This window comes from Triticum dicoccoides, chromosome 4B (genome assembly GCF_002162155.2).
Source record: "Triticum dicoccoides isolate Atlit2015 ecotype Zavitan chromosome 4B, WEW_v2.0, whole genome shotgun sequence".
NCBI lineage: Eukaryota > Viridiplantae > Streptophyta > Magnoliopsida > Poales > Poaceae > Triticum > Triticum dicoccoides.
This window is the reverse complement of record NC_041387.1, coordinates 676,883,307-676,892,862: the sequence shown is the minus strand read 5'-3', so window position 1 is coordinate 676,892,862 and position 9,556 is coordinate 676,883,307. Positions and strand designations below refer to the sequence as shown.

At 47.4% G+C, this 9,556-nt stretch overlaps 1 protein-coding gene across 1 annotated transcript; it reads right to left on the bottom strand.

Moving 5' to 3' along the window:
* Positions 1-4,697: 4,697 nt before the first annotated feature.
* LOC119294335 (probable 2-oxoglutarate-dependent dioxygenase AOP1) lies at positions 4,698-8,015 on the bottom strand. The gene is made up of 3 exons (XM_037572541.1): positions 7,605-8,015; positions 7,194-7,527; positions 4,698-5,168 (listed from the first exon to the last, which is right to left on the bottom strand). Exons 1-3 carry the CDS (start codon positions 7,964-7,966, stop codon positions 4,920-4,922), a joined length of 945 nt encoding a protein of 314 aa, XP_037428438.1. The 5' UTR covers positions 7,967-8,015; the 3' UTR covers positions 4,698-4,919.
* Positions 8,016-9,556: the final 1,541 nt, after the last annotated feature.

The following is a 9,556-nucleotide window of genomic DNA, read 5'->3' as shown; positions in this document are numbered from 1 at the left end:
ACACCCCCACGCGCATCCTCGGCCCTCGCGCCCACCCGGTCGCCCGCGCCCCACGCCTCGGATCGTACGCCAGATTCCCCTGCGACCGGATCCGCCTCGGATCTCTCGCCTGCCAGCCCTGCTCCTGGCCCCACGCAATCCGCCTCTCCTTCCATGCCCTCCACTCCCGTGCAGCCACATCTCCCAGCTCATGCCAAACCAGTAAAACCAACCCACAACGCACACAAAATGCATACCAGGTCCAAATCGGGTTTCTGCCAACCCAAACGACTCTTCCTCGCCCATACACCCACCACCACTATATCTCCCATTCCCCCCACGTACCGTTCCGCGCTCAAAGATGCCAATTGGCAACGTGCCATGCTAGTTGAATATGATGCTTTAATTGCGAATTCTACTTGGTCGTTGGTTCCTAAACCTGCAGGTGTTAACGTGGTGACTGGCAAGTGGATCTTTCGCCACAAATTCAACACCGATGGCACTTTGGCTCGGTACAAGGCACGATGGGTGGTTCGAGGGTTCAATCAGAAGGAGGGTGTCGACTATGACGAGACATTTAGTCCGGTTGTCAAGCCGGCCACCATTCGCGTTGTGCTCAGCATCGCCAACTCCAGCTCTTGGCCTATTCACCAGCTCGACGTCAAGAATGCTTTCCTCCACGGCGATCTCAAGGAGACGGTATACTGTGCTCAACCAGCTGGGTCTGTGGATTCCTCCCGGCCGGACCACGTGTGCCTCCTTCGTAAGTCCCTCTATGGCTTGAAGCAGGCACCACGCACTTGGTTCCAGCCTTCCGCTCCTTCCTGTTGTCTCTTGGTTTCCATGCATCCAAGAGCGACACCTCTCTCTTCATCTTGCAACGTGATGACTCCATCGCCTACCTCCTTGTGTACGTTGATGACATCATACTAACCGCAAGCACTCCCCGCGCTCTTCATCACGTAATTTCTTCTCTCAAACGTGAGTTTTCCATGACCGACCTTGGAGAGCTTCATCATTTCCTTGGCATCAACGTCACACCCAACACCCATGGCTTATTTCTCTGCCAACAGCAGTATGCCCTTGAGGTTCTCGCCCGCGCCAAGATGCTCAATTGCAAGCCCGTTTCCACTCCCATTGATACACAGTCCAAACTCTCCGCTCATGATGGTTGCCTCCTCGAAAATCCCACTCTATACCGTAGCCTGGCCGGTGCCCTCCAATACCTCACTCTTACTCGCCCGGACCTCTCATATGCGGTTCAACAAGTGTGCTTATTCATGCATGCACCTCGTGATTCTCACATGACACTTGTCAAACGCATTCTACGGTATCTTCGTGGCACCACCCACTTTGGCTTGCAGTTGTACAAGTCCTCTCCTCTCGATCTTGTGGCCTACACCGATGCTGATTGGGCTGGATGCCCGGACATACGCAAGTCCACGTCGGGCTTCTGTGTTTTTCTCGGTCACAACTTGCTATCTTGGTCATCCAAACGGCAAGCCACTGTTTCTCGTTCGAGCGCTCAGGCCGAGTATCGTGGCGTCGCGAACTGTGTTGCTGAGGCATGTTGGTTGCGACAACTCTTACATGAGCTCCTCGCCCACCGACCCGTGCCACCATTGTCTATTGTGACAACGTCTCGGCCTCCTACATTGCATCTAATCCCGTCCAACATCAGCGCACGAAACATATCGAGATTGATCTGCACTTTGTACGTGACCGCGTGGCCCTCGGCGACATTCGTGTTCTCCACGTACCATCCAGCTCGCAGTTTGCAGATCTCTTCACCAAGGGGCTTCCATCACAGGTCTTCCACGAGTTCAGAACCAGCCTCAACATCCTTCCCCATGGAGTTCCGGCTGAGGGGGGGTGTTAACGTGTATTATACCTGTGTAACTGTATGTACTTGTATTCCTAGTATATAGGATCATAGATCTCGCCCGGGCCTGCGTGCCACTTCCTTCGGGCTCTCTTGTAACCACTCCAGCACTATATATGCTGTACATTGTGTGATGATGGAATATACAGACTGAATTCATCGTCCTACTCGAAGTTGAGAGATCAGTTTTTTGGATGCCCCTTTGAGTTCTTGGTCTTCATCTCCAACTTGCCCCTCTGTCCATTCTCAGCGTTAGAGGTAGCAAACTCCATTGTTGGTTCCATACGAAATGCAGTAACTAACTCATAGTAGCAAGATGGCGAGTTTGGAAGGCTTGTTTGGTTGGTTCTTATGGATGGCATAGCTAAGGGGCCGTTCTGTAATGCTCCGCTCCACAGCTCCGCTCCGGGAGTTGGCGGAGCTGCAGTTCAAATTGGCATAGTTGCAGCTTGCCCGCTCCGTAGATTCTAGGAGTGGATGAATACCGAACAGGTCCTAAGTTAGGCGAGTCTGGGTTGCCACCAACAAACAAACAGGGGGCGCTGGGACGATGGCACCGATACTGTTTGCAGAGCTAAAAAAATGTGGACAACCAGAAAAGAAGTGCAGTCAGGTATATGTGCTAAGGGATTCTTGTTAGAAGCACAGATACATATTTACAAATTCCATTCTACTCATATTTTATCGTAACTACTTCCAAGCTTCTTTGATATCTCACTGAATTTCTAAATATGTACAGTTCACAATATTAAGCCGTTGGTACCTCACTGAACCAAAACAAGCAAAAGTGCAAAAGAAAAAAAGAGGAAAGAAAGGAGCTTATGTGCGCACAAGAGTAGTACCAAGCTAGTTATGTTACATTTCAAATCAGGTTGCTGTCTGGATTACATGGACAGTCTGTGCGGTAATGCTGCCGTTCCGTTTTCCATCCGGTAAGTTTGCCTACATATTCTTTTTGTTTCTTTTCAGAATCCCTAAACCATCTAGATGTAGAGCAAATCGAGATGATGGTGATCTTCAGCGATCACCACGGTTGGTTACTATCTTTTTCTTGTTTTCTGCACTTGATGACTTCAACTTATTCAAGGGGAGCATGGCGTACAAGAGTATGTCAGCATGCTGCACTTGCATAGATATAAATTTTGAAGTTAATTCTGTTTTGAATGGATTTGCGAGGGGAATTTTGTTTTCTATCAAGGACGGAAACAACAATAAGTTTTATTGGGGAAAGTAATTCCTTTATCTGAAAACAGGCTTCGCTTGTGTGTAACCTTAGTTGAGTAAGTTGATAGATCATCCATAGACTAGAACCAACCTTGTCGTGGTTACTTTCTAGGGACCCTAAAAACAGTTGCTAGACCATTCAGACCTTCGGCTCAGTAAATAGTTGCTCTGAAAACTGGTATCTGATAGATGTTAGTTACCCTAAATCAGGAGACACCAAGCCCAACTCTGAAACTGATATTCTACGCACTGCTCTGATTGAAACCAGTGACATGTTTGTCGATGGAGCTCTCATTACAAAGTCTTTGTTTTGCCTTGTGAAATCGATGCAGATGTGGGCATCCTGTCACGGAGAGATGTGTGGATCTGCATTTCGTTTGTCGTCGACCCCTGATGTGGGCAACCAGCTGATGCAGATAGATCCTGAGTGGAACCTGAAGCTAGAATGGAACTTTGCCACATCCGACAGAGAGTAGAGTTCGTGTTAATGTGCTGTGTGTTCCACCTCCTCAGTATACTTATTGGGCCTGTGAATGCGTTCTTGGCCTGTCAGGTTATCTTCTGCTTGTGTCCTAATTGGGCCCCACAGTCTCACTCACTCACTGATTGATGAGTAGTGTTGCAAGGTCTCTTTGTTCTTGTTCATCTTTTTTTTTAACATAATGTTATAAAGAAATGGATGTGTGTAATGGAAGATGAAACCAGTGAGAGCGAAAGCAGATTGTCAGTAACCAATAGTACTAATCAGGGTGACATTATTAAGTTGCTTCTGGTCGAAATTATTACTCCCTCCGTCCCATAATATAACAGCGTTTTTTACACTATATAGTGTAAAAACGCTCTTATATTATGGGACGGAGGGAGTAGTTGCCACTTCCTCCGTCCCATAGTTTAGGACTTTTTTTAACTCACTAGTATCAAAAAACGTCCTACACTATGGGACAGAGAGGATACAAAATAGTAATCCCTCTAACTAGGAAAGAGAAGTCCCTAAATATCACTTCCGATGTCTGTGTAACCGACTATTGCTAAAATCCTAAATATCACTTCGGATGCCTGTGTAACCGACTATTGCTAAAATCACAGTGATTTTTTGTTTCGATTGCTCAACTAGATTATACTATGTGTATACGCTTATGTATGTGTTCTTTGCCTGCTTGCTTTACATCTAGATTACTATGTGTACACGCTGATGTATGTGCGGAGGCCACAAGTTTCAGAAAGAACAACTCAGTGAATACAGATCTTGGGACACAAATTTGGATATCAGTATAGAACATTTTGCCGTGGAAGGCCATGACCGCACATACTTTAAGGGAGCCATAGAAAAGTGATTGAACCACCTGAAACGGGGACTACTGAAGGGGAAGCCATCCAATACTTCATAGAGATTGAATGTCATGCTCATTGTTTTTGGTTCGGTTCACTTCTGAACTGTAGTCTACTGAAATAGCTGACCCTTACAAAACCATGGCAGAATTCACCGTGAGGTTCATGAGTTTCTACAGATCTTTCACAGTGAAGAACTCAAGTAAAGGGGGTGTTCTACTTTAGGACAAATCATCTTCAAGTATTGTCGCACTTTAGGCAAACTTTTCAATGTTTGCTATCAATACATGGAAAATGGTCTCATTATATTTTATTCATCATGGATGGTTTTCTGTAGCACCATCATTCGTAATTTATTACAGATTTGAGACTGTCCCAACTCTAAAACAACATTATTTGTAGTGTATAAAAGGTCTAGCTGTGTATATAAGAAACACATACCATGGATGGTTTTATACGCAGAAAATGAGGCCACAGTACCAACTTATATTAACGGCCAAGGGAGTCAGACACCGCAGAAAGCCTTGAGTGGGTCGCCGTGGTCGCGCCCTTCCTCGGAGTAGCGAAATATGGTGTACTCGCCGGCAATGCAAGGGTTATACATCAGAGGGTGGTATCTGTCGACCAGCTCAGCCATTGGAGCCACCAAGGCGTCGTCCTTTCGGCGGCAGTGGAGAGCCACCGAGAAGCGCTCGCGGTTGCTCGGCGTCCTAACACGGTGGAGGCATGACGGCATCCTTCCATTTGTTAGGACCTGTAACATATAACATTTATATAGGGTGAGAATCAAAGAATGAGTATAACCTGCCAAATTTAGAAGGAAGGTTGAATAATATGTACTCCCTTTGTTCCCAAATATTCGTCTTTCTAAATATTTCAACAATTGACTACATACGAAGCAAAATGTGTGAATCTACGCTCGAAAATATGTCAACATACATCCGTATGTTGTATTCTATTTGAAATGTTCGGAAAGACAAATATTTGAGAAGGGAGGGAGTAGTTACTTGTATTTTTTGGAAAGTTAATCGCTAATTAACTGGGAAACAATACTATGTGTTCTTTGTTGTTATTATAGTATTGCCAACCGCGATTTAAGCTGTTTAACTGAGGGTATGCATCTCTTCTCTTCTCTTCTCACCTATTGCTATATATGCATAAGGTTTCCATTTCGCTTCTCTTCCTTTCCGCTGATTTAGTTTGGGAAAAAGGTGTATAATACTAACAAGTCCTTAATATATATATATATATATATATATATATATATATATATATATATATATAATTATTATCTTGAGAAAGGAAAAATAAAATTAAATCAAGACAAATCATTTTGCCAGATAGGTTTAGAATACTAACAAGTATGTTAGCCCATGATTTACATGACCATATTAATTGATTATATAAATAAATGTTTATCAAATCTTATCGTTGATTTACCCACGTTAATTAGAAGTTCGGTTTTGACGCCCTTATAGTTTGGTAGCTAGGCTGGGTCATGTATGGTATGTAAACTATGAAATTGATGCAAAAGGTAAATAAAGTACGGTGATGCATGGAATTGATGCAACAGTTAAGTGAAGGCCCCAATATCAAGTTGTCGTCAGCCAGGTGGAGGCTCCCTGGGGTCATCTAGTGAACGTATTCGCCCATCCTCCATGTTTCGCCAGGGGTGGGCCTGAGCGAACCCCCGATTGGCCCATAGGCTCAGTTAACTAATTCTTTATAAAAATGCCATGTATAAAAAACACAATTTCTTATAGAAAACAAACAAAATATTTAATTTATATTTTTCATGATCTAAAAAATACTCCCTCCATCCGGAAAAGCTTGTCCCAAACTTGTCCCTCAAATTGATGTATCTAGCTAGCACTAACTTGATGATAGATACATCCATTTGAGGGACAAGTTTTTTCGGACAGAGGGAGTATATGATAATTTCCATGTTACTTTGTAAAACTGAAAATATATAAACAATGTCATGCTACTTGGTAAAACTGTCATTTCTTTAATTAAAGTTATAATGGTAGGATTGAAAAAGGTGTCGTGTGATCTAAAAATAATAAATTTATGACTTTTGTCGTGCAAATGTTTCATTGTGCAAGAAATGCCATGTTTTGGGGAACATTTTTTCTTTATTTTTTCCATGGACAAAAAAAACGCCATCCTGTGAATTTTTGCTCTATTTGGTCAACTGGGCAAAAGTTCATTGAAATGCCATGCCATCAAAAAATAATAATCAAAATTGTCATTCTCTTAATAATAAATCTCTCATCCTTTTAATTATAAAGATGCCATGCAAACAGTAATAAAAATAACATGCTTTCAATAATAATATTGCCGTCCGCTTGATAACAAAAAACGACATGCAAATAATAATAAAATGGCCATCCTAGTAATAATTAAACTTCCATGCTCTTAATTGGAGAAAAAAATAAATAAAGAACGCTGGTCAGGAAGCAATTTAACAGCGAACAACTCTAGCTGATCTACGTCGCACCGGCCTTGTGCCAAGATCCGTGCAACTGTGGGGAAGGCGTTCGATGGGATGGGCTCCCTGGCTGATGTCAAGGTTATGGAATCCCAACAATTTTTCTCAAGGGATGAACTTTATAATTGAATTTTGAATTCAAAATCTTTTAGACTGGATATAGATAAGACTAGGACAAAACATCGTCATAAAATTGCGACTAAACATTCGCCAGGTCAGATTTCCGTAAGTAATTGTGAAGTAGTACCTGTAGAGTAAGAGATCCAGGTAATGATCGATGATGCTTACAGTGAAGAAATCACCGGCGATGATGGTGGCTGTGTCGGGCTGAGGCGGCACGGCGATCCAGTTGCCGTCCCTGGTCTGCACCTCCAGGCCTTCCACCTCATGCTGCAGGACGGTGCTGGTGATGCAGGTGTCACGGTGCGGTAGCAATGAGACGCCGGTGGCTGCGTCCAGAGGCCGCATGCCGTAGCGCCAGAGCCGAAGGCCGTAGGTGAGCGCCTCCTGGTCCTGGTGTGCGTGGATGCGCTCCTCCCCGGCGCCGAGGCCCTCAAGGACCATCATCATCACGGTCTGCTCCAGCTTCACCAGCTTCTTGGCAACCGACACAATGGTGTCGCTGGGTGTCACTCAAAACTGAGAATAATGCTATGGATGCGTGCATACACGTACGTGAAGTGAAGGTGATCGATTTACCAGAAGGCAGGGTTGCCCCCCTGCTGCGGCCAGAGGAGGTTGCCGTAGTCACGGACGCGGCTGGCGTCGGTGGGATCCCAGACGCGCAAGCTCTCGAGGGTCCCGTCGGGCATGTTTGAGATGTAGCCTTGGAACGGGACCCGAGTGGACGCCACGTTCTGCCGCTTGGCCTCCACCGGAAGCGCGTACAACTCCGGCAAGGCGCGCCCGAAAAGCGCTTCCCGGAGCTCCGGGCCGACCGCGTCGTGTGCGACCATCACGAAGCCGTGTGCCACCATGGATGTGGTTACGGCGTCCCGGGCTTCCCTCCACCCAGGCCCGCTGGGATTTAGGCCACGGAGGTCCACCTTAGTAATCTCCATGAGCTACCTGTTGCTCTGCGCCTTGGCTCGCTCTAGCATCTACTACTTCTTCTGCCTTGCCAGTTGTGATTTTGTGAATGTTTTGTGCTTCCTAGAACTTGCTTTATGTCATTTTATGTCAAGCTAGCGCTGCACGCCAACACAAGCTAATTAAATAACCAAGTCAGCGCATATATAGAAGCAACATCATTTTATATTTCTCTATCTAAAAAAGGGTTACTTGCTTTCCCCGCAAAAAAAGGTTACACTTGCCCGTGACAAACTAATGCAGTCCTGCCTGCGTACAGCTTACAGTTCCGTTGGACCCGTTAGATGCTCAATTCTTTCTTCTCGAATACGCAAAGCTTGCGTGTCATTTCATTGATAGAAAGATTAAAATGAATACGTAGGGATATAACACATGACACGAACGCAGGCAGACGTGTACATGGTGCCCGGAGCAGAGAGACAAGGGATGCTCAACCTGAACAGAGGATACAACACAGCTAAACCTACCAAAGTGAGCCAAGGGCGGCAATGCCAAGCCAGCGATAACTCCAACATCGTCCGAGCCAAAACCGGGGACACCACGAGCGAACAAGATAGTGCCTTGAAGAAGGAATACGATGCCGAGACACCGTCACTATCCGGTCCGAGGAACTCGAACCTAGGATTTCTCCTGAGCTCAAAGAGGGCGCAGCTAAAGGCCTTGCCAGCGCCTCCAAGAAGGAAAACGACACCCACGGGCACCGTAGCTGCCAGCACCGGCAAGCCGTGCAAGGATCTCTCCCTGGCCTGAAGCTGAGCGATCCCATAGCCGCCGAGTTGGAATCAAAGATGCGGAGGCCAATGTTGGTCGGAACCACCAAGTCAGGAAGGGGTTGGCGGGGCTGCACCTGCCGTCGGAGGGTGGCGTCGCCTCCGAACCCACGAGCATAGGATCTAGCAAAAGGGGGAGACTTTGAGCCGTACAGGGTAGGGCGGGCGACAAGGCGAACCACGCTGAGATCTTGGGGTGACGATGTCCGGCAACGCCGACAAGCGAGGACTAGAGGGACGCAGATCCAAGCTGCCATGGCCTTAGCCGTCGGGGCATCGGCGGGCAAGGTAAATTGGCTACCCAGTCACTGTGGCCGGAGCTGCCCGGTTCGGGACGCCGGCAACGAGGGACGCCGGAGAGACGCGGCCTGAGGCCACCGGGGCTGAAACAACACCGACAAGGACCATCGCGGCAAACCCCGTGCCAGCCACAACCGCAGATGCATCGCCGTCTCGACGCAAGAATCATCACCGTGGCTCGGGGGAAAGGATCGCCGCCGGAGACCGCGACAGCGGCCATGGTCACCGTATCCGCCGCCGGCTGGCAGGCGCGAGCAGCAGCTGGTGGGGGAGCGCCCAAGAATCATCAGGAGGGTCCTGGTGTCGCGAGCCGAGGGGGCGGAGGCACCTGAGGTGGGGGACGCCCGCGGCGGCAGATGATGGCGGGGAGGAGCGGCTCACCGGTGGCGGGGGCCAGGCCGATGGGGAGGGACCAGATCCGCCGCCGCCGGACCAGCGGGAGGAGGGGGCGCTGCCGCGGTAGGGGGTGAAGCGCGGGGGTGGTCTGGGAGG

Coding starts and splice junctions, on each gene's coding strand:
- LOC119294335 (XM_037572541.1), bottom strand. CDS start 7,966: ATGGAGATTACTAAGGTGGACCTCCGTGGCCTAAATCCCAGCGGGCCT. Junction 7,528..7,604: donor GGGGGCAACCCTGCCTTCTG/GTAAATCGATCA, acceptor AGTGACACCCAG/CGACACCATTGTGTCGGTTG. Junction 5,169..7,193: donor TCGCCGGTGATTTCTTCACT/GTAAGCATCATC, acceptor TATATGTTACAG/GTCCTAACAAATGGAAGGAT.